Genomic DNA, 24586 nt, shown 5'->3' with positions numbered 1-24586 from the left:
CTTACATAAGAAGCAGCGTGCATTTCCTTCTCAGGTAGGTTAACTTGTCCCTTACTGCTCTACTTACCTGTTAGGCTGGTGGGTAACTTTGTGGAATGTGAAATCCTAAGGGAGGGCAAGAACCTTGAAGCTTTCAAACTGAGAAGGGTAACAAGATGAATCAGTGACTAGAAGAGTTTAAAGGAATTAAGTAACTATCCCATGACACCTCAAAGTAGCCCCAGACAAATCAAGTTCCTCAGATGCATATGAATTTTTATCAGTCATTTTTAAAAAATGAATTGAAATATATGTTCTGTTTCTATTGTTAGGATTAGCTTTAAAGGTCACAACCCCATTTGTAATACCAAATCTCACAGTTGTGATTCCCTTTAACTTTCCATGTTTGACAAAAAGATTGCATTTATCTGCTTATTTTCTAATTTTATTCCTTATTACAACCTGTGCTTACTAGTTATTAGCTTAGTGTCCTTAAAGCCCCATAAAAATAGGCCCTATTTTGTGCTTTTCCACTCTAGTAAAAAGTAGTATTTATAAACCAAAACCAATTACTCTTTATTCTACCCTTGACAGGCAGCACTGATATCAGAGGAGTTTGGACCCTCTCGAGGGCAGATTACAGCAAATACATCACTGGATTAACCAATGCAGAGTATCCACTCATGCCCCCTGAAAGAAAACATGAGAAAAAGCTCAACATTTTCCCTGTCATTGCAGTGTCTCCTTTGCTTGCAGACTAAGTGTTTTCTCTTCATAATCAGTCTCAACATCAATTATTTCTGTGGTTGCATTGTATTTGATCATGTGCACTCTCTTTGTCTTTTCAATCATAGTAAACTTCTGTAGCAGAGAGCATCCTGAAGTCTTCAGTTAGAAAACATTCTCACCAACCACCTGTGCCCAGTCTCTCACAAGACCAGGAGTCCTAGCTGTGCTCCCTGGACAGTGTTTGTAAGTAACTGAGCTCACCAAATTGGATAGGAAGAGTGAACTGGTGTTTAGTGGTGCTGTTGAGCTTGAAAAAAAAATGCTGAGTACTCTTGGTAAATTTACTTGACTTTTTCCACTTCAGATTTCAGTTCCATGTCCATTATTCAGAATGTTACCCAGCTGATTGCAATTTCTTTTTTTAATCCCATTTCAGAGTATGATCAGGTCGTGAAAAAATTTTTTTTCATAATTTTTCATTTTTCATGTCTTGGTACTGCATGGGTAAAACCTCGGGGTTTTTAAAAGATCTTTCACAGAGGTAAATTACTGATTTTGTGTGCCCAAGAAAACAGGATTACTGTTTCCTAAAATACAAATACTGCTGTCGTTGTAAAGGCTCTGGGAACTTGTAAAGTTATCCAAGCTGACAAAAATCAAAAAAACTGCAGTCATTGGACTTGTCATGGCTTAACCCCAGCCATCAACTAAATAGCTGCTCACTCACATGGGTAAAAGTGAGCCATATGATAACTGTCCTCTGAGCTCACAAACAAGTTGTTTAGATAATTTTAAAAAGATATAATTAAGTTGATCTGATAAAATGAAAGTTGTCATCTGATAAAATAAAAGTTAATACCTGGAGTTCTAGATGTGATTTCAAAGGTGTATTCTTAATTTTTATGGGATCTCTCAAAAACCCAACAAAATTAAACAATTTGTTATTTACATAAGCAAAAACAATCCAAGAAATTGAAGCTGGTTCAAAACTGGATGTTTTGTTATGGAAAAAGATTTACCTCTTTACAATTAAGTTCTATTGCAAAACAAGATTCTTCCATGAAAGAATGCTGATACTATCACCACATTAACCACAGAGTCGGGTCACAGTGATGCATGAGTATGATCATGTCAAATTCCAAATTGATGAGGATTTTTATGAGTACATCTGGAATTTAGTCTTAAAAAATGAAAAATTATGAAAAAAGTCATGACCTAATCATATTCTGAAATGAGATTAAAAAATTGCAATCAGCTAAGTAACATTTTGAATAATGGACATAGAACTGAAAGTGGAAAAAGGTACATTCCTGTTAAATAAAAAAAGAGGGATCACTAGGGCTGTTCATAGAGCACGTGCTCTCTACTTTCCTTGAGGTACCTCTCTGTGTGAGCTGGGGTGGGTTGGTTTGCCTTTGCTGGTCCTGAGGTGACAGGACAGCTCTGCATCCTTACGTGTGAGCCATAGGTTGAACATAACTAAACATAGATCAATACATCCAAGCAGCTGGACAAAAGCAAACTAAGAACTGTAGCAAACAGATTAATGCATGAAATATTCATTCAGCACAGGAAAAAATCCTCAGCTGCAGAACTGGAGAACATGTCTATTTCTAGAAAATGTACCCATTTGGAGAGAGAACCTAGAAATCTATGCAAGTTGGAGACATCTGGTAAATGTAACTCATGAAAAAGACTTGTATGAATTCTTGGATAATTTTGGTCTCTAAAACTCCATTTTCAGTCCCCTGATTCTTGATAATTTAATATTTACCTTTCTGGATAGACACAGCAAATAATTATTGTTCTATTTACAGCTAAGAGTTACTGCATGGTGTAAAATATTATCTTTTTGATAATGGTTGCTTGCAAATTTCCAAAGCAAATACAAAATGGATCTTTTGACTCATCCATTTTATGGGGAAATACAGTGTGCAGTCTAAATTGAGAAAATGAATGTTCTGTTGCAAATAATCTATGTTCTGTTGAAGGGAGTATCAGACTATATGCAAAAGAAGGAAAATGCAGATTTGCTAATGTAACTGAAATCAAGCACTTATTTCACTTATTTAGGCTGAAGGCTTAATGTCTTATTCTCTACTACGCAGTTCTTTCTTTGAAAAAAAGAAAATCAACTTTTTTATCATCTATTGTAGTAGAAGAATCTCTGATTTAATGCCGGAAAGAACAGCAATGCAGGCAACAGACAAGTGATTTAAAACAGATGTGAAATTCCCTCTGTGTAGAAAATTATAGGCACTGGTGATGACATTAGATGCATATGACTAATCACAGTTAATGCTTGCTGTTGCCAATTAGCTTTATTAGCACAAGCAATTTGAGCACAGCATGACATTACTTTAATTACTGTAAGCAGCTTGTTCATTTATTGAGCAGTATGCATTTAGAAAAGGGGTATTCTATCTGCAAATTAATCATAACCCTCTTTGTCATTAGAATTTCAGGAACACTGAGGAAAAAGACTTTACCATGCAAATAGAAAAAATGGGTGATGAAAGTCTGGCAGTAATTTTAGTATTTTACTACTATTCTACTTTTTTATAAAAAGACAAAAGCTATTGTGTGATTTCTGTCTGAAAGCTGGACACGAGTGAGACAAAATTACTACCATTAGAGTTAAGACAAGACATTATGACCATTAGGTGGTAGCAATACAAAAAAAATCTTGTAAAAGTGTACAGGAAAAAATAAGGCCAAAAAAATCTTGGACAGAAAAACCCTAGTCAAGACTCCAAGCTGCACAAGAAGCTTATTTTCTCCTTTTCATATCATATGAAGATATATTTGTTATATGTGACATAGGTAAAAATTTGCATATCAGAATACAGTCGTCAGAGGGTGGAGGATGCATAATTTCATTAGGAAAATGCAAAGAGTCATTGTGCAATTATGTTCTCAAAATTGCTGTAGCAAATGAAACAGAGCTGCATTATGAGCTGATTGCATTGGCACCACCCCACTGGCTCACAAAACTATTGCAGAAATGAAAATCGTGATGTTGTGGAAGCAAGAACTCAAAATAAGATTTTTTTTTTTAATTCTTTTTCATTTCTTCTAAGGCTTTAGAATATCTCACAAATTTATATTTCTTAATTTAAAAAAAGAATAGATTCAAGAGACAGAACATTCCTCTCCTATATTTTATGTCTCTAGATATTTTGAACTTGGATCAGGTATTATATTCCCCATGGTTTACAATAACTATTTGCAATCTTTCTTTTAACCCTTCTGTCTCAAATCTTGTTTTGGACAAGATATTCACTGTTCTAAAATTAATGTAGAGAGGTCTTAAAAAGAGTCCTTATCAGTTGTTGGCTTTTGTGCTGCTGTTATTCTTCTGTTCACCCACAGGTCCTGCAGAAGCAGTACTGCTAGAGGAACTGATAAATCTGTGGCTTGTGCTGTGGGGAAGAGGCTGCACTGAGATGTGCAAGTGTCAGGCTGGATGGAGCTTTGAGCTTCATCTGATCTATTGGATCCATGTCCATGCTCACAATAGGGGATTGGAGCAAGGTGTTCATTAAAGGTGCCTTCCAAACCACTCTGTGATTCTGTGATTTACAGGCTCATTCTACAGTGGTGTGAAGGAACTCCTCGGGACCCACTGTCGCCTTTTGCATGAATGTCACCCCATTTTGGGTTACAAATTGCAGGAAAACAGGGAAAAATGAAAGAGGGTTCAGTACTGGTGCCAAGTATTGTTGACTTTTACATCCCAAGATATTGTTTAAAAAGGTATTTCTCGGTTTGTACCAACAACATTTTAATTTCCTAAGATTTAGAGCACCTGAAGGTGATCTGAATCTAAATCCTTACTTATTCAATACAGAGTAAAGATGAACCTCTATGACAGGAATATGCCTGTGACAGAGCAGGCAAAGTTTTAAAACATATATAGGTAATGGAAAAAACCCCAAGCAAAAGAATAAATGAAAAATTGCAGAAAGAGAAATATATCCAGCAAAAAATGAATGGTGTAGGGTAAGGGCAGTTTTAAGGGAAAGGCTGCCATACAGCTTGGAGTCAAGACCATGTAACCTGCACAACATCTGTAGTCAAGGTCCATGGAGAGCTTCACACCTGACACCACTGCAAGGCAAAAAGCTGCAGCATGACTGCCTGCTGGGGCTGTGTTCAGCACTGGGCAGACCCTGAGAGAGGAGGAGCTCCTGTGCCTGGGTTCCCAAATGAGCTGCTCTGTGTGCCTGCACTCATCAACATCTCATAATACTCATTGCTTGAATGCACCACACATTTCTGTGTTGTGTTCAAAGGCCAGTCTGGGTAATTATAGTTTATCCCCATTTTCCTGTTTTCACTCAGATATGGTTGTCAGTAGCTTAACAAAGATTCACATGAAATTATGTGCTTTTAGTCGTGTACTGCGTCACAGTGAATGTCACGGTTGAAAAAGCAACAGCAGCAAATGCAATTTATTAACAGTATTGTTAAGGCTGGAAAAGACCCCTAAGATGATCAGGTCCAGCTGTTCACCCAGCACCCTAAACCAGGTGCCACCTTTACATATTTTTGAATGTTTCCAGGAGACGTGTTTCTACCACTTCCCTGGGTAGCTGTGGCTAAAATACTGAAAAACAAAAGTTCAGTAAGAGGGCATGCTTGTGTTGGCTGTGGTTCACCAGGGACAAGCTGTCTGCACACCTTAGGAGCAGAAACACAGAGGGAGCTTTGTGCACCATGACAAGGGAGATATGGAACTGGGGATGGAGCAGCATCGAGGTGTGGGGTCATGCTCTCTTGAAAACAAGGCAGCAAATGGGACCTAAGCCACAGGAATGATCCCAACAGTAACTGAAACTGGAAAATACATATTAATTTTCATGACCCTCTATATGCTAATAACTAAAGACATTCTTCCTTATTTGTCTTAAAAATCTCCTAAGGAGGGGAAAGTGAGGATGAATGGGAGATTGTTATGATGGATGTCATTAAAAGTAATATTTAGGGGAGGAACAGTAGTCTTATGTTTTTTTTCTTAAATCTGACTGTAGCAGTTTTAAATTGCATAAGTTATAAATGCTTGATGAATGTTATAAGGTAAAACTATTTGGAGATACTTCCTAAATAAGGTTGGATATAGTTTGGACTTCTTTAGTCCCATCTCAACTAAATGTGGAGCTGCAAAGAATAAACAACACAAATTTACAAAAACATAGTATTTCATGCAAATGGATGCAAAGAAGCTAATTAGAATTCACAGGTAATCAAATAATATATTAAGGTATCCTAATACAGAGTTAGAACCCTAAATTTAGAAATTTTAAAAAAAATCTATTTAAACATGGCTTAATAAGGAAGTTTGGAAGGTGTTAACCTCCATACTGCATTTTTTGTAAAGGTAAGGCTTATTTAAAAAGAACTGATTGATGTATGAGTGGGACAAGGTTTCTGACCCCACGGAGTGTCAATGCAATCTTCAGCCAAGTCCTGAAGTTTTGTGAGCAGTTTCATTGCCAGAGTGGAGTTGCAGAGTGGGGAGGGAGAAGTTCAGAACAAACAAAAGAGAAACAAAAAGGCAAAGGGTGAGAACTATTTCAGGAAAACTCAATATGGAGAGTATCCAATGAATCAGAGTGAGCAATAAGGCAGTGTCCAGAAAACAGTGATCAGGATGCATGGAAATGCACAAAAACAAATGTAATTCACATTACTTACAGTGGGATTATTTTGCAAATGAGAGGGCTATTTTGCTATTTAGTATTTTCTGAATATTCTATGAATTAGTACTTTGTTTTAAAAATACTGTCTTGAGAAAAGATTAATCTGCTTCTTAACAGCCCAGAATGACTCACAAGGCTTCATGGTTGACACCAATTGCATTTTAAAGGTCCTAGTTTACAAAAGTCTAATAAAAAATATTCTAGACAACTCTAAATATTGAAATGTCTTTCAAAGCATTAAAATTTCCCTAAATATCACATACATTTTTCAAATAGGATTTAATGCAGGAATAAAATACTAATAAAATAAGCAAGCTAGCCATAAATATATACAAAATGAGTAAATTTCATTTATATAAACCATGAATGTAATTTTCTAACTGTAGGCCACACAGTGAAAACTGACAGAAAAATGTGATGCTCTTTAAAGAAACCAAGAGGAAGATCTCTGTGGTGACAGAAACCATTGAAGAGAAAATTATCTAGCTATTTCTAATATCTGTGGTTCATGTGAGAAAAAAACAGAACTGCCATTTCAAAGGGTAAGCTTTTTCGTAGCCTTAAAAAATTATGGTAAATACATTTAAAAAGTATTATGCACACAGTATCTATAGGACCTTTGCAATAGAAGAAACTAACTCTAATATGTGTTGTACTCTTTTATGCACAATCTTTCAGCATTTTTATTTTCATTGACTGACTTTTTCTTACCTGGGTTACAAGTGAAAAAGGAAAACCACATTTTAACTACCACAGCTTGAAATTTGGAGCCACATTCATGAATGGAAAAAGTAAAATACATTTTTCAACTTAATGGTTAGGGGGTTTATTTTATTAACAAACCAGTTTTCTTCATGTTGAAGTCTGTAACAGCAAAAGGATTAATCAAAAGCAATATTCTTCAGAATCACTTGGCAAAGGTATAACTTATTTTTTCATTTTTACTTTGCTTGCATGGTAAGGAATTAAGATAGGGAAAGCACTGTCCTTTTGATTAGTGTCTAACCAAAGACACCATGCCATTTAACAGATGGGACAGTGATCCTTCTTCCATTCTGTTCCTCCTCTTGAAGCATTTATTTTTCCCAGTGGAAATCTGGAATGACCTAATTGACAGCTGAGGCATCTTGGTTTATGTGAGAGGAGCAAAGGAAGAGGGGGTGTCTCATTTTCCCCTGCAGGAAGGTGAAGAGAAGTTCTCCAATCACTCAGAAGATGTCTGCTGATAAATAAGGCAGAGAAAGCACTTGCTTTGTTTCCCCACAGCACACAGAGAAATCTTGCAGCCACTGATGCTTCAAGTTTAGCTCCTAAAATACAAACAGCAGCTCTTTTCCAGCTGTTTGCCTGTGGGACTCTAGATACTGTTTTAATGTTAGTACAAAAAACTTAAAAGAGTATAAGCTAAGTTGTGACAATACTTCTTGCAAATTTATTACTTCATCTTATTTCTCCACATTCAGCTGAAGCCCAATTTCACCTTAGTCTTGAACTGATCAGTGAGGATAAATGCCTGCTCACAAAGCAAGCAGAATGTACTTCCTATCACAGTTGATTTCTGTACTGATCCTGCTGAGAAGGATCAGTACACCCAGAATACCAGTTACCAGCACAAATTTCTGAAAGGAGCCTACATTTACGTGACATAAACAAATTTGCTGACAAAGTCAGTGAAGAAGCCAGAGCAGACTGCCACACCAATCAGGTACTAAGAATATTGATATAGGTTGAGCATATACCGAAGGGACTGGTATCCCAGCTGGGCCCTCTCCTGGCTTCTTGTACTCTGCCATGAGAAGCAGAAGAAGCCTGGATGCTGTGCAGACTGTTCAGCAATAGCTGAAGCACTGGTGTGCTTTCAAACATATGACATGCTGTGAAGGAAATTAAATCTGTTCCAGCCCAAACCAGTGCACCTACAAAGGTAAAGTCAGAACAGATAGCCTAAAGCTGGTGGAGCATGTCCTCCCCTTACAAACAAGCATGGTATTCTCATTTTCCATAAAGTAACTAGAATTGGCATGTTGTTTTCACCATTGGGTAAGTAAATAATTTCCATGTCCACCCTGCAGGGTATTTACATAAGAAATTGTTGTTCAAGGTAGTATATTTGAAAGCAACAAGCCAGTGGAGTTCAGAAAATTATACATCTCATCCTGAAGCAGAGTGATCTCAAGATGGATTTGCACTCTAAGTTCCAGTGTTGAAGCAGTCTCTTCAGTGGAGTTGAGGTAACTGACCAGCCCAGCACAGCTGCCTAAAGGGAGGTGGGCAAAATGAATTCTACTCCTGTTTAAATGTCTTTTTATGTAGCCTAGAGAGACATTTGCAAGTAAAAAGACAACTTTATCCCTTCTTATCCTGCCCCAATCCACCTTTCTTCATCTACCTGTTGTTCCTAATTCAAAATACCAGATACAACCTTTAAAATTCTCAGTACTTTAAAACCTTCTATTGGCAAAACACTCTTCTTGCCACAGAATATCATCTTGCAACTGAGTTGTCTGTCAAAATGTGTAGTTGTTCAATATTAGGGCTTTGATTATGAAACATTTCCTTATAACCTTCACCAGAGTGTGTATTTACTAACTTCCAAAGACTAGAAAAAGCCATTTTGGTTAGCCAAAGACAGATGGAAAAGGAAAAGTCTGTTTTATGCATATGTACATATCTTACCCACAGTGCAGGCAAAGCTTTAGACCACCCATATTCATTCATTTGTTAACATGTGGATTAGGCCAGACTCTGCATCTACTGATATTAATACTTTTTGCAATGATATATTGATGATACCCAGAACACCTGGAGAAAAACCAATTATGCAAAAAGAATAAGCATAATTATTCCTGGTTTTATCATGCTGGGAAAGTCTACATTGATACAAGTGTTCATTACAGAAACCTTTATGAAATTTCTGTAGATTTATAATGAAGAAAAGGTAAGCTATTTTCACAGTTTATAATACTTCTTGTTTTTTCAGTGTCTACAAAGCTTATTTGATAAATATTATTAAATTATTCAAGAAAAGTAGTAAGGTACCTGCCTGACAGGCATATTTCTGTCCTTTTTTTTTTTTCTGTTTTATTTAATTTGCCTTATTCAGTTATTTAGGGAAAATTGAGCCTGTAAATTTTCAGTAATAATTGAACTGCTGTGCTGAAAGAAGGAAAGAGATAAAGAAAAAATAAACACACAGAAGTAATCTGTAAGGAAAAACTACCCTTTTTACCTCAGCATTTGTACATTTAGAGAATTGACTAAGATGGTAATAATTTTACTCTGAGTTGCAACATATAAAAGTATTCCAGTCGGGGTGATTTGGTAAGTACTAATTTCAATATTTTTGCCTTATACATGTTTACATGTATAAGCAAAAGAAATTAAAAATTAACTGCTGGTTCAAACTCTGTAAAAACAATCCCCAAACCTTCTGATGGCCTTCTTACACTGATAATAAAGAAGTGAAAATTGATTAAAATACAGCCATAGAACAGTATTTCTAAACTTCACAATCGTGCTGAAGTAATGATTCAACCAAGTAATGATTTTCTGTACTTGAAAAATAAAAAAAATATTTCTTTCCCTCATGTAAAAGTGAAATATCTCCAAGTAACTCTGAGGAAACACAGAATGAAGACAACAACCAGAAATAAGATAACATGTTCCTCTGGTAAGTGTTTCACATTTATTCCTTTTTATCCGTAAAAAAGACATTAAAGAAATAAATGGGTGTGGATGGGGAAAATAGAAAGAATAAAATGCAGGCTTTATCTGGATTTACTTACATAATAAACTTGTGTGGTACTTCCAAAGATGGCAATCCAAAGGACTCAATGAGATACTGGTTTTGTTTTTGGTTGGGTTTTTTTGGTTGGTTTTTTTTTTTTTTTTTTTTTTTTGTTGTTGTTGTTTTGGTTTTTGTTTTGTTTTGTTTTGTTTTTTTTCCTTGAAGGGTTTGCAACTATTTTCTAGTTTTCTAGTAGTTAATAGAAATCTCTAACTTTCATTGAAAACAAATAAGTCATTTTCTTCTGGAAGTTCAAGTCCTTTGAAGTAATATTGGAAAAGATTGTATATAGTAAACATATATTTTCCTCAGATAGAAATAGGAGGAAACACTCTATTTGAAGCCTGAAAATTCATGTTTGGTCACTAGAAGTAACAAATAGTTTTGAAAATGGCACAGAATCAAGATGCTCCTATATCACAGCAGTGCTGATTCACTAGGATAAAGCTCTAACATTGCTCCAATACCATTTTATAAATATGCAAAACTCAGGGCATACAGTTTCTTTGCACAAAAGGCCAAGTAGCTCTGCAAGGAGCCAAATTAAATCTCTCCTTGATCAAATATTATGTCAGGTCCATCCACATCTAGGATATCCTGTGCTTTGTCTTTTGTGGGGATAGGTAGAACAAAATCAATTCCTGCATTTGTCTTGCAAACCAGGCCTTTGAGTGGGGGCATGTTACTTTTTTTTTTAAGCTTATTTTCTTTTTTTGGTGTGTACTGAGGAGTCTCCAAAGTGGTTTTATTGGAGTGTTTTGGCAGCAGTATCAGCTACCTCTCTGAAATGCCTGTACACCAACACACCCAGCACTGGGAAAAACCAGGCAGCTTTAGAGATCTGTGTGCACATTCTCACTGCAGTTACAGAGACATGGTGGGATAGCACACATGACTGGAGTGCTGTCATGGATGGCTACATCCTTTCTAGGAAATTAGGCTATTTTCTTCTCACAGGCCAGCAATGTGAGGTGGTGGAACTGCTCTTTATGTGAGAGCAGCTGGGATCTATCGAGCTCTGCCTTGGGCTGGGTAAAGAACCAGACAAGAGCTTACAGGTAAGAAGTCAACATGCAAGGGACAACGTGGGTGACACTTCTGTGGGTGTTTGTTACAGGCCACCCTGTCAGGAAGGTGAAGTCAATGAGGAATTCTCCAGTCAGCTGGAAGGAGCTTCACAGCCACAAGCTCTGGTGCTCATGGTGAACTTCTGTCACCCTGATCTCTGCTGGAGAAACAACTCATGGGCAGACAGGAGCCCGGAGGCTCCTGCAGAGCACTGATGGTAATGTTTTGACACAGCTGGTGGAGGAGCCATGGAGGAGAGGTGTGCTGCTGGAGAGGTGTACTGACAAACAAGGAAGGACTGGCTGGGGAATCACAGAATCATAAAATCATAGAATTGCTAAGGTTGGCAAGTTCACCACATCCAGCCGTTAACCATGTGAATGTTGGGGTCAGCCTTGGCCACAGTGCCACGGACTACAGGATCCAGCATGGAGGAAGCCAGGCAATAAATAGGATCACGACCCTTGACTTCAGGAGAGATACCTTTGGCCTCCTCAAGGATTTACCTGGAGGAGTCCCATGGGGTAGGGATCTAGAAGGTAAGGATGTCCAAGAGAGCTGGTTAATGCTCAAATGTCACTTCCTCCAACCTCAACACTGGTGCATCCCTATGAATAAGAAATCACACAAAGCAGAGCAGGAGACCTGCATGGATGAGCAAAGAGCTTCTGGCAAAACCCAAAAGGAAGAAAAAAGTTTATAAAATGCCAAAAAAGGGACAGGCTGTTTGTGAGGAATATAAGAATGTTGTCAGAGTATGCAGAGATGTGATGAGGAACTCTCAGATCCACTTGCAATTGGGAAAAGGGATGTCAAGGACAACAAGAAAGGTATTCCACCCCATTTTCTACCCCAGGTATTACACTTGTTTTCAAATTACACAGTGAGCCTGTAAGATGGAATGGGTTATTTTTTATCACAGCAGAAAAAGACTAACTGGGTGCACTTACAGTACAATAATGAAGGCTGCGTATTATCATCCTGCTAACTCTATTTTCTGCTTTAACCAAATAAAAACCAGTAACAAACATGATACAAAAGTATTTTGTAGCTGAATATCTATCTTATAACATTCTGCCAATTTTTTTCCCACTTCAATTAACTTAATATAAAAGTACTTTTGGAAAATATTTGATGTAAATATTATTCTGTATCTCCTTTTTGAATTACTGTGAATACATTTCATGTCTGAAATGCCTACTTGTGAGGCTTTTTATATTATAAGGTAGCACCATACTTGCTAATGAAGCAGCTGGTACACTGTTCTGTTAAAAAACAAGCACCATGAAAGCACTGACCTGCTTTCCTGTGGCTTCTCATTTTAGTACACATAATTTGGTAAAGCACTTATTGTCATTTAGCTCAGGTTGGAATGGACCTTGAAAAGTCATTCCTTGTTTAGCACCCTGACCACTTGACTTTAAAACCTCCATGATGGGGACTCTACTAAGGGCCTGGGACATTGATTGTTTTCACTGTAAAAAATTCCTCTCTTATATCAAAATGAAACCTCTCTGAGTACAGCTTGTGCCCTATGCTTGTTGTCCTCTCCGTGTGTGTCCTTGTGAAGAGAGAGCATTCATGCTTTTTGTGGCTGCCTTTTGGGAGCTGCAAAACTATGATGAGATTCCCTTGAGCTTCCTCTTCTCCAGGGTGAAAAGAGCAAACTCCTCAAGTCTTTCCCCAGAGAACAGGTTCTCCAGCTCTCTGATCACCTTTGTGGCCCTCCTTTGAGCCCTCTCCAATGTGTGTATGTCTTTTTTTGAATGGTTGCATACCAGGACTGGGCACAGAACTGCAGGTGTGGCCTTTCAATTGCAGACTAGACTGGGATGATCACAGCTCTGTCTCTGCTAGTTATGATCCATGGATGCAGCCCAGGATCCAATCTGCCTTCCTTGCTGCAGCAGCACACTCTGGACTCATCCACCAGGATTTCCAGGTCCCTTTCACCAAGGTTCCTCCTCAGACAAATGGATTCTAGCCTGTCCTGGGAACTTTGGTTATGCCATCCCAGGGGAACAGCCTTGCACTTTTATTTGTTAAACTGCATACTGTTCTTTCTATCCCACTCTTCCAGCCTGTCCAGCTCTCCCTGTAAGACATCCCTTCTGACATGTTCAATGCACCACCCAGCTTGGTGCCACCACCAGATTTGGTGATGGTTTTGGGATTTTCAATCCCATCATCCAGACCAGTGAGGAGGATGTTAAAGAGCATGCAGCCCTATAGGGTTTGGGTAGGAAGAAATTCCTCCTGAGGTCTTGCAGGAGCAGAAACTCCCTTGTGTTTGGTAGGCGTGGGCTTCCACTGAAGCTGATCAAAGGAGGAGGAAGTCATCCATGAGAGAGGAATTAAATGGAAAACTAAGCCAAGAACCAGCCTCCTTCAGGTAAGCATCAGAATTCGGAGTTTGGTAAAGGAGCCTCTGCAGCTATAAATCCTGAATCAGCCCTTTGAGCCAGAGGTTCCCACTTGGACTCAGAGGGAGCCAGAGAAGCTGAGCTCTAACACTAGCAGGAACTGAGTGCCAAGCTCAGCCCTCACAGAGCTGAGATATTTAAAGCTGTGTTTGCTCCTGAGAGAGGCAGTGCCTCTGACCCATCCTTAGACAGGGAGGGGGCAAGAGCTCACCATGAGCATTTACTTCAATATGATTTGCTTTATTTTTAAAATATTTTTCCTTGATTTTGAGCCTTCAGAAGACTCTTTCTGCTAAGTTATAATAGGTCTCTCTATTCAGGGTGGAAACACTGATCTTGAAAATTTGAAATTTGTTCCAATGCAGAAAAGACAGCAATGTAAGCTACTGGTGTCATTGCATTCTAGTGATCACCTGGTAAATATTGAATAGGATTCAAAATAGGCATCTTGAAACTTCTGCAACCAATCTTTTCTAGTTAATGCCTCCAATAAAGCATTAACTTTCTCTAATGTCATTGTTTCACTGAATTACTCATATATGGGAGACATTTTTTTCTGGTTATTTATCACCCAAGCCTAGAATCCATTACAATTGCTCATATAATATTAGAGGTTTTGTGTACATACTTGAGAAAGGTCTTAAACAATATATTTACACTTGATGTTGCCTGGGAAGTAGGAAAAAAACTCACTCATTTTTTGTGGAGATGGACATCACTGTGACTGGAGAGGTTACTAATATTTAATATTAATTGGTGAGTTGGTGAAAACAACCCTATTAGACCACTTCAACACAGAAATAGCAGACATGCTTTTTCCTGCTTCATTCATTATCTCTCAGTAATCTCAGCTGTGAAGGGAGTCAACTGCAGACTCCAGACCCTTTGAAAATATAATGCAAAATCCACTTTTATTCAGTGTTTTACCTACTATACAAGATACCCATTCTGTGTGGCTTATTTTTTTGCTAATTAAAATTTAAATGGTCCATCCTACCTCATCAACTGTATAAAAGAGACATTTTTATCATTAAAGACATGGTAGAATCCTTAGGATTTACTGTTTGTTCTCAAAATTAAATCTCCAGTGACAAAAATGCAATATTTTTATTTCCCAAGTCCAATGTTTCAATACTGTCATTTATTTAATCCATATTATAATTTCCTTAAAAATTCAAAGCCTTTTGCTCTAGCTGCAAACAGTATTCTTCCCTGTTTTTCTTTTGATTATTTTTGAAATATTTTTGTGCAGTCACAAGCACATCTATAAAATTACACTCATCTTGCTGTGTGAGACAGCCAATCCTGTCTGTCATGTATCACTTGAGAGACATCAGAGACAGTTTTGTTATCAATGCTCATTGTTCCATTGACTTGAGTGAATTTAGATGAGCTTCATTGTGAGTTTATCTGATGATGGACCTCTGGTGAGGATTAGGCATAACCTAACAGCTACTGCAGATTGCATTTAGCCTTTACAATTAAGCAGACAATAAATAAATCAATGGAGGAATTAGTAGGGTGAATGGCCTTCTCAATGAAAACAAGCTGTGCAGTCACTCAGATGGCCATTAGTCAAGCTGAGCTGGGAAAGGCAGGCTTCAGACTAATCAGACTAATGCTCTTTTTTTTTTTCTCTGAGCAGTGAGATTTAAAATTTCTATGGAATAAAGAAAGACTAATAGCATTCTTCAGAAAGAAAATTGTGGGAATGAGAACATCAATTGTAGGAATGACTGATAAAATTATTTAATTGACACTAACATAAAGATAGATTTAGACAAAAAAGTATGATGGGCAAGTGATGGATTAAGCCTTTCAGTATACAAGAAGGCTTTCTTTTGCATCTGACTCTAGTGGAGATGAAGAGATCGTTTCACTCTAATTTGACAGGAAGGTGCAGGTACTGTGGATGAAAAATCGGAATAAAACCAGCAGGTTAAAAAACATTTCAAATACCTTTTACAGGAACATCAAAAATAAAATTAGTCAAAGCTCACAGAATTAACACATTTTTGTAACATTTCTTGAATCCAAAATTGGACATCTCTTGATATGACTTCTGGGTTATTTTTTCAAATAACAAAACAAAAAGAAAAAATTTTGTGCACAAAGAAGCTTTATGTTTCAAAAATTACTTAGTGGAAGTTAACAGCTGAAAGCTAAGGAATTTCAGTCAAAAGTGCAATTTTGATAAGGTAAAGGACAACATCAGTTTGCAAAAATTATATTGCTATTTTCCATATCTGTCTAATCTGAATTGTGAGGATCATGCAATAGGTGAGAGAACACCTTCAGCAAATGATAAAAAATATAAAATAAAATCTGCAAAGCTGATGTATGTACATGTATGTACATCAGCATTTAAGAATTGCATAAAATAAACTTTATCCCAACAGTTTTTGCTCAGAGATCCAAAGACAAGGCTAGACCATTACAGCCCTACTGCATCCAACAAAAAAGGGTAGCAAATAGAAATACAAGACACAGATGCTACTTCTAGCTTGGATTGTGAGCATTATTCTACATTAAAGTAAAAAAAAAGCTTGCTTTTAAACCAGTGAATGATAAATGTGTTGTTCAAAAGTTTGCAGATACTCTAGCACTTTCTGGAAAAGGAGCTGTAAGTGGAACTTATTCTGTGCAACATCTCTGGTGTTTTCTCATTGAAAGAGAAATTAACTTGAGGGACATGCAGTGAATAAACTAATTTGTTGTAAAGTACAATTTTGCTGGGGGGAAAAAAAGGAACTAATACTGGAATTTCTGCTTTGTAATTCAGTTTTGCACATCCCGATGCCAGCTGTAACCACAACGAAGATAAGCGAACTGGTGAAACTCCACTGGTTGCAAACGCACAGGCCAGGGCTGCTCTACTCGCTGCAGAGAGCTGGTTTTTATAGATAACCCCTGGTTTTTATATATAACCCCGAAAGAAACGCTGTCTCAGGCACAGAGCGGCAGGAAGCGCAGACCCTGACAGCTCCTCTCCCCGATGCTGGACAGCGGGCTCGAGTCAAAGGGATTGCAGGGGCGAGTGAGCCCGGGGGCTGCGGAGCGGAGCAAAGTACTTCCCTCAGGCACTTTCCCTCAGGCACCTTCCTTCCCCCAGGCACCTTCCTCCTCCCAGGCACCTTCCTTCCCTCAGGCCCTTCCCCAGGCTGTCCCGTGCCCGTGTCCCCGGAGGAGATGTGCATCCTGTTCCCCTCACGCGGAGGCGCAGGCTCAGGGCAGGGCTGGCGGCCCGCGCCGCAGCTCCCGGCTCCCCGCGTCGTGCTCCCGAGTGCCTCTAATCGGATTGCCGCGATTTCTGCCCTTCCTAAAGCGGCCCGGGGAGGCGGGGGGAGGCGGTGGGCGGCTCTCGGCGCCGGGCTCATAAAGCCCGTAAAGCGCGGCGGGAGCGCGGCGCGGCCGCGGCCATGCAGTGAGAGCCCGCCGTGGGACCAGCCCCGCTCCGCCTCGCCCCGGGAGCGCTGCGAGGGACAGACCGCCCCGGCTCAAGGTACCCCAGCCCCGGCCCTGCTCCCAGCGGGAACGGGGCTGCCAGCCCTGCGGAGCCGGTTCGCCCGCGCCCCGGGGCGGGCGGAGCGTTCACCCCGCCGCGGTTTCTTCCAGATGCAGAGGTGCACCGGATTCCTGCTTCTGTCTTTAATCCTTTGTGCCACCCTCTCGGAAACGCTCGGGCTGGTTTTCTCTGTAAGTATCCGTGTCTCAGCGAGCGAGGAACCAGCGCGAACCTCCCACGGATGCACACTGTTCCTAGACATAGGGATTGCAAAGGATACAGCACCCAAAACCATTTCGGGCAGCAAACAGTTTGCCTTTTTTTTTTTTTTTTTCGCCCCAGTTAAGAATTTGGAGATTTTAAATGCTAGCTCCCTTGTAAAAAAATACTATGACTAAGAAAGTCTGGTTGCTAGACCAAAATTGAATGGGTGTCCCACCTGCCTCCGAAAAGATGAGGTACATACGGACTTCTTTTATGAAGAGGCTGTCGTGTAAATCCAGGCAATAAAAAGGAGCACTGCTGTTTGCTGAGGTGGCTATCAAATATAACAGTGGTGATATAAACTTCAAGTATAAAGTAAAAATTTCTGCCTCCAAAGTGTGATTTGCAGTCATCGCTTGTGTGGTGTGAAACAGTCAAACCACATGGATGTCAATAGCAACACTATAGACTTAGGGAGGGGCAAGAGCTCACCATGAATATTTACTTCAGTATGATTAGCTTTATTTTTAAAAGATTTTTCTTGATTTTGAGCCTTCAGAAGAGTCTTTCTGCCAAGAGGATGTCCTTTTGAGTGTAGGTGGTGCAATAACATACTTCTGTTTTTTTCCTTTAAGGCGAAAGACAAAAGGGGTTGGACTTTGAATAGTGCTGGTTATCTACTTGGGCCACGTAAGTGAGGCACTTTTTTAATTATTTCAAAATGCAAAAATTGTGTTATTCACTTCTCTGAATACAGCAGTTTTGTCTAAACCTGCAAAACTGAGCAAATTCATTTGGAAAAACACTTGTTTAGATGTTTGTTACATGCCTGTCATAGAACTGAGTTGTCTTGGATGACAGCTGCTCTTTTCTAAAGAAGTGTGATGGGAGGCCTTATGTCCAGAAACACATCTGCTCATATTTTGTGCTTCTGAACTGTAATTTTCATATGACAAATACGCCACCACCAGAAGCGTTAAAAAAATCTTACAGTATCTTAGATGTCAAGGCAGAATGACAAAATGTATACCTTTCCACCTATTTCAGATTTCTCCTTTAAATCTTTTTACAAACTTTCAAGTACTTGACTTTATTATACTACATTGTTTTTAAAATTAAAGCAAAATAATTAAAACAGTAACCTGCAAACTCAAGACTGTTAACAGTTCACTATGTGAAAAATCAATATACAAGATCAAAATACAGGACTACTGGTTTACAGGTGAACATAACAAATGCAGGTTGTAAGAAAAGTAATACAAAACTAAGCTGTCTGAAATATTTGTCCTTTTACCATTAATTCTTGTGAATGTGGTAACATTCATCACCAGTGTTTCTATATTTTCAGTCTCAGTAATACATAGACAAATGCTACACATAATTACTCTGACACTCTTCATTCTTTTTATCTAACAATAAAGATGCATAAAAAAAAGAAAAGAAGTTTAATGCATCTTAAATATATTAACTGGTTCTGTAAATGTCTGGAAGCATATTTGTCCAAAGCAGATCTAAGCAAATTGGAAAATCTGAGTCAATTAACTCCTCTGATTTTTAATTTATTTATCAGATGCAGTAGATAACCACAGATCTTTTAATGACAAGCATGGTTTCACTGGTAAACGCGAAATACCGCCCGACGAGGATATTAAAGCAGGTAATGAAAGTCTGAAAACAAGCATCTTTGATTTGTTTTTTATGTTAAGTAATTTATTTACTATTGAACTGACTACTTGGATACAAAACTATTTCTGCATTTCAACAGAAATCCTAATAAACATATGAAAAGAAGAAAAATGACATTCGGCCACTCACTGTGATCTTTGTATGCTCATAGATTACAACATCTAAGTGATTAGGAAAATGTATCATAATTTTGTTGCTCTAAATGTGTAATAGATCATACTGCTTTGAAAAAACTTTGGTTTTTTTCTCTTTTCATATGTTAAAGTAAGTATTTCAAATGCCACTCTAGCCACTCCAGAATTAATTAGTTTTTGGCAAAGAAGAGAGTCCATAAAGGCATATTTCAGTAATGAAGGCTATAGAAAATACAAAGTCTCAGTACTTCCTTTGATTAAGCCAGGTGGATTATCTTCATTAAAAGACTGAGAACCTGCTCACAACTGAAGTCAAAATGCTTAGATGTGGCATGTGTCAGAATTTAGTAAATGGCAATTAAAAGGGTGCAACATGTTTTGGATTTGTCATCCAAAGCTGGGCCTCTATATGTCTAGACTCCCTTAATGAAGAGAAGCTGACAATTTTTAGGCTTTATTTTGAACACCTATTTCAGGATAAGGTGCAGAAACTTCTAGAAAAACCTGTTTTATCTCCTGAGGAGACACTAAACCTGCTGCAGGCATCTAAAGCGAGCTGGGATGAATCTAATCCTTAGGCTGATAAAAGTGACCACAGTACTTACTGAGTACATTTATCACTGCACTAATGGGGGCAAAACAAAGGTTTTGGAGCCTATTTTAAATAACACCCAGAACAGTGCAAATGTAATTAATGCCAAGTAGGTGCATAAATAAAGGACATGTGTTTAATTACAATCTCATGCATGCATACTTCGTAAAGAGAAGAGAAACATTAATACATTTCTTAATTGTTAGCACTCTCTGAAGGACTGTCTGTTCAGTTCTGTCACAGTTATATAGTGGGGCTTTGGGGTTTGTGTGGGGTATTTTTTTGGTGCTGTGCTTTAGTTTGGTTTGTTGGTTTATAAGGAAAAGAAACCAACACTGATGTCTCAAATATGAGGGTTAAAACAATATATGGCCAGTCAAAAACGATGCAGAAGTAAGGGACTGGCAATCCAGCAGTAGAGATCACTGTGCAAAATGTAGCCATTTGTGCATATCCCAGGTCCCTTACAGGAATATGAACTTATGGATTTATGGAACTCTCTTGCTTGAGCCTCCACAATTGCAGACAAACCCAACCAAACTTGTCAGCATGAAACCTCAAAATTACACAGCTGCCTCTGCTATAAACTTCATTCTCTCCCCTCACCAAATGTTTCTTTGAAGCTGAAGTTTATTACAGAGTTCCTACCAAAGGAGATTTAAATATATATATATTTAATGCATAAGAAATGCATAAGATAATCAATATATTATTTTAATTGAAAATTAAGGATTTCTCCTGATTATTTGCAAAAGCTCCTTAGAATGGCAATATATGCACATATTATTTTATTAATGTGAAAGAGTTCCTGCAAAGGACTGTGCTTTCCTTGAAGGAATACTGAAAAATTCATAAGCTCTCCAGATAACCTAGAAAAATTTGTAAGCTGAATACTAGGTCCAGGAGAAAAAACCACAACAAAACTACAACCATCTACAAGCACAATTAGTCAAATCTTTAAGTTACAAGATCATAATGGTTTGTTGACTGAAATCTGCAAGTTATCCACTATGCAGAATTAAGGTAAATAGCTGAGCAATACATAATTATAATATTTCCAAGTCATGGAGAAAAAATGTTTATCCAATAGATATCACATGGATAATAAAATCTTGACAAAAATGTGAATGATATAATAATAACAAAAATTCATAACAAGTTAGGTGGGAATAAAAGCTAAGGAAAAAATTCAAATAAAAGAGTATTATTAATGCAAATAATATCTTTGTGTGAGTTCAAAGACTGGAAGACAAGATTTTTTAGGTGCAAGCCTATTAAATGCATTCTTAAATGCTTATTCTCCTTGTACCTTTGTGTCCCTTGCAACTCTCATCAATGTTTTAATTTGTTCTACTGAGCTCAGTCTGCCTTCTCACCCCTCTGATAATGTTTTTAGTGATGTAATAATGGCCTGTTGGTTCTGGTAACTACATCTGTGTGCAGAGAGTTAAAAATCTTGGGGAAATTACTCAACATTTGTTCTTGATAGAGAGCAGTTCTCCATCCTCCTAAAAATAGCAAGGTGTCTTCCTCCAACTCCTGGCTGATATTTCTTTCTCTCATTTACAGGTGCAGAAAGCATCCTTCTCAAAAGTGCCATAACAAGCACCCATTAGGCCATTAAAATAGCATCCAAAAGCTATTTTCACAAGGTTGAGGTCAAGTGTATTGGATTAGATACCTGTGTGAAAACACAGCTTTTTGGACTTGTAGAAAAACACCCAGGCCTAGGCTGTGGGCCACAGATCACTTCTATATCATTTGAAAGGCTTATTTGGAACAAAGTCGGGCTACCTGAATGAACTTTTAACTGTTCTGTAAAGCTGATGAATTTGTTTTCTAAATTTGAAATTTAACCTATCCCTGCAGGCTCAGGTGGACATAAAAGAGAGAGCTGCAGAAGAGGATAATTCTCTTCTGCAACAGATCTCATAAGACCTAAAGATCACAACCATGAAGGTGCCAAAGCAGCTGCTATGCAGCAATGGCATACAAAGCTGGGTAAATTTGAGTCTGAGAATTGCAGTTGCCTCCCTTATAGAGGCTTTGCCCCACCATGAAATGGGGTTTTCCATCAAGGATTTTGAGGAAAAAGGAATTTCAGATAGTTTTGGTGGGTTTTTTTCCTCCCCAGAGTACTCCTAGACTTAGCCACACTGCCTCATATGATGTGTCTTTGGACCAGGGTAACTGTGAGTAACAGCCAGCTTGTTTTCCAGGGAGCCTTGGAAGACCCCTGGCTGATGAAAACATTGTGCGCACAGTAATTGAATTTTTGACCTACTTGCATCTGAAAGGTTAGTGAATAACTTTTAATCTTTCACAGTTTCTGGTAGGAAATTTACTGAGGAGACAAGACTATCCCTTAATGTACACATCTGCTGCAGATTTGAGTGTGCAAGACTTGCAACAACACCTCTGGCATCACTCACACACAGAGTGCAGGTGACCCTGGAAAATTGCAGCTCAGTGGAGATCTGATGTAGCAGAGTTCTGATACCATTCCATCACTTGTTAGTGCCAAAAGAACACATCTCTCTTTTTGCACCTATTCTACAATAAAGTTGCGAGACAAAATTGCAGCAGCACTAAGCTGAATGTTGGCAAACAGCTCAGAGTGCTCTGAATTAAAAACTCTGTACAGTTTAGGTCTTCTAAAACTGTCAAGAATATGTATAAAACCATAACACAGAGTTGCAAAGAAACCAACAGGTAGAAAAAAGTTATTCTACTGCAAATGTTTGAGGATTTTTTTCGGTCTCAAAAACTAGACAATTCTATAAATCAGTAACTTCCATGTTCTTACTTTTGTATACAACAAATTATAAGCAACTCAGTGGCAAGTGTATGCTGTGAACTGTGTGTACATTTGTGTTTTAATTTCATTATTAAAAGAGACTTTCCACAGATTGGTTCACTTTCTGCATCCCTGGGATGCTTTTGACTCATTGCTTTCTGGATTATTTGTATCCACCCAAGGAAAATAATTCTCATTACTGAAAATGTGAACCCAGTGTTTATTGAATTGAATTTGCATTTGAAAACAAAACCTCTTTATAGCTAGTCCTAAGGGCCTAAAATAATTCAAGTACATATTTAAAGTAGATTATTAGCATATATATTTACTGTGGACAAAGTAGTAGTTTGTTTGCTGTATCACTGTGAAGAAAGAGTCCAAAACTCTCCTTTACTCTGCTGTGTGAGCCTAGGAGGTAAAATAAATATTTGGACACAGGAAAAAGGGTGTAAAATAACCTCAATCACACACCTTCTATGTAGGCTAAAAGCTGCTAAATCAGACAAGAAAATAAAAAGCATCTCACAGAAATACAAATGACTTCTTCCCTGCAACAAATGAGCTAAAAAGGCTCCCTTCTTGGGACAGTAATGACAAAGAGTTGTTTTTATTCAGGAAAGGTGGTGCTATTACCATGTCCTCACGAAAAACAAAAAATAAACCTTCAGATCTGGCTTTTTGCAGACACAGTTCTTGTAGTCTCAGGTTGCAAGAGACACAGAATGTTGTCACGTATTATCTCTTAACAGTATTTATTGGAAAGGCTTAGTACAAACTCTTACATAAACACTGAAAATTAAGCAGGTGAAAACCATATTTTTTAATGATAGAAATCCTTCAACACATTTGCTTAAATGAAACCTTACTACTTTAAAGACTTGGTTTAGATTTGTTCCTTGGGGGAAGAGGGGGAACCCCACTGATGGGGTTCAGATTCAGGCAATAGCTATTCAGATTAGATACACATTTTAATCTGCAAGAAAAAGGCAGTATTTTTACTGCTAAGAAGTGCCTTGGTAATAACTAAAAGTGGCCTTCATCTCTTTCTCTTGGAAATTATTCCCTCCAGCTTTAAGTGCTTCTCATAAAGAGCAACATGTAGAATGGCAGCTGTAATTAGATAATATTAAGTCTTATGAGATTCTGGGATCCAGCAATATCAATTGACATAATAAAATTAATATAATTGTTGTTCTGTCACTGCTGTTTCTAAAATGTTGGAATTGTGTCAGGAAAATATTATTGACAGTCAAAAGGAAAAAAAGCCAGTATTTTATAAATTAAAATATGAAAAGTTCAAAGATTGGTCTTTTATAGTTGAGAAAAGCATTACAAAAATGTATATTACTGAAACTGGATTTCATTACTTAATTGTTAAGATAAATATGCATATTTACATATGTGTTAATTATAATTTTTCCCTATTTTGCAGAGGTGGGAGCACTTGACAAGCTACCTACACCAGAGGAAATGAACCAGTCTTGAAGAATGCATTTTTATTTTGTTGCAGTGTAGATTTAGACTGAATTCTAAACAAAAGACCAAAATGACCTGAAGTTAAGAAGTATGGTTTGCATTTATTTGATAAATGGTAAACAGTGTTCTGCCCTCTGGTTGGTTTGTTGGATTATTTTTTGCTTTTTTTTTCCCCTTCCCTCCCTCTCCTGCAATGTCATTGTGTATAATTTTGCTTTGGTCAATTTTTTTCTGTAGGTAAATGATAAAATAAAAATAAAGAGCAACAAAGTTGTTTCATTTTAAAATTATGTACATGCCAGCACACAATGCATCATATAGAAAACTTGGGGTAAATTGTAAGATTACACTGCATCTATACTCTGCAATATTAGAGCAGAATAAAACATATACAGTATATATTGGGTACTTTAAATAACAGAAAAACAACTTCAGAGTGCTGCCATGCAGAATCATTTGAAGTCACAGATCTGTCTATAGTTCTGTGCTTCTAGGAAACATTAC

At 37.9% G+C, this 24586-nt stretch overlaps 1 protein-coding gene and 1 long non-coding RNA gene across 2 annotated transcripts; both read left to right on the top strand.

The window, feature by feature from the left end:
* Positions 1-8506: 8506 nt before the first annotated feature.
* Positions 8507-16418, top strand: LOC135303351 (uncharacterized). The gene is made up of 3 exons (XR_010364835.1): positions 8507-8677; positions 10006-10080; positions 11315-16418. It is a non-coding gene; the product is annotated as an uncharacterized LOC135303351 (long non-coding RNA).
* Positions 16419-16923: 505 nt separating this feature from the next.
* Positions 16924-24352, top strand: GAL (galanin and GMAP prepropeptide). The gene is made up of 6 exons (XM_064425072.1): positions 16924-17190; positions 17304-17384; positions 18033-18087; positions 18968-19054; positions 22029-22106; positions 24039-24352. Exons 2-6 carry the CDS (start codon positions 17304-17306, stop codon positions 24089-24091), a joined length of 354 nt encoding a protein of 117 aa, XP_064281142.1. The 5' UTR covers positions 16924-17190; the 3' UTR covers positions 24092-24352.
* Positions 24353-24586: the final 234 nt, after the last annotated feature.

Source organism: Passer domesticus, chromosome 6 (assembly GCF_036417665.1).
Source record: "Passer domesticus isolate bPasDom1 chromosome 6, bPasDom1.hap1, whole genome shotgun sequence".
Classification (NCBI taxonomy): Eukaryota; Metazoa; Chordata; class Aves; order Passeriformes; family Passeridae; genus Passer; species Passer domesticus.
Note: the sequence above shows the minus strand (reverse complement) of the source record. Positions and strands in the feature narration are given on the sequence as shown.

Excerpts from the sequence above, each read along its gene's own strand:
- GAL (XM_064425072.1), top strand. The coding sequence starts at position 17,304 with ATGCAGAGGTGCACCGGATTCCTGCTTCTGTCTTTAATCCTTTGTGCC. Across the intron at positions 18,088-18,967 it reads TGGTTATCTACTTGGGCCAC|ATGCAGTAGATAACCACAGA; the intron begins GTAAGTGAGGCA and ends TTTATTTATCAG. Across the intron at positions 19,055-22,028 it reads CGACGAGGATATTAAAGCAG|GGAGCCTTGGAAGACCCCTG; the intron begins GTAATGAAAGTC and ends CTTGTTTTCCAG.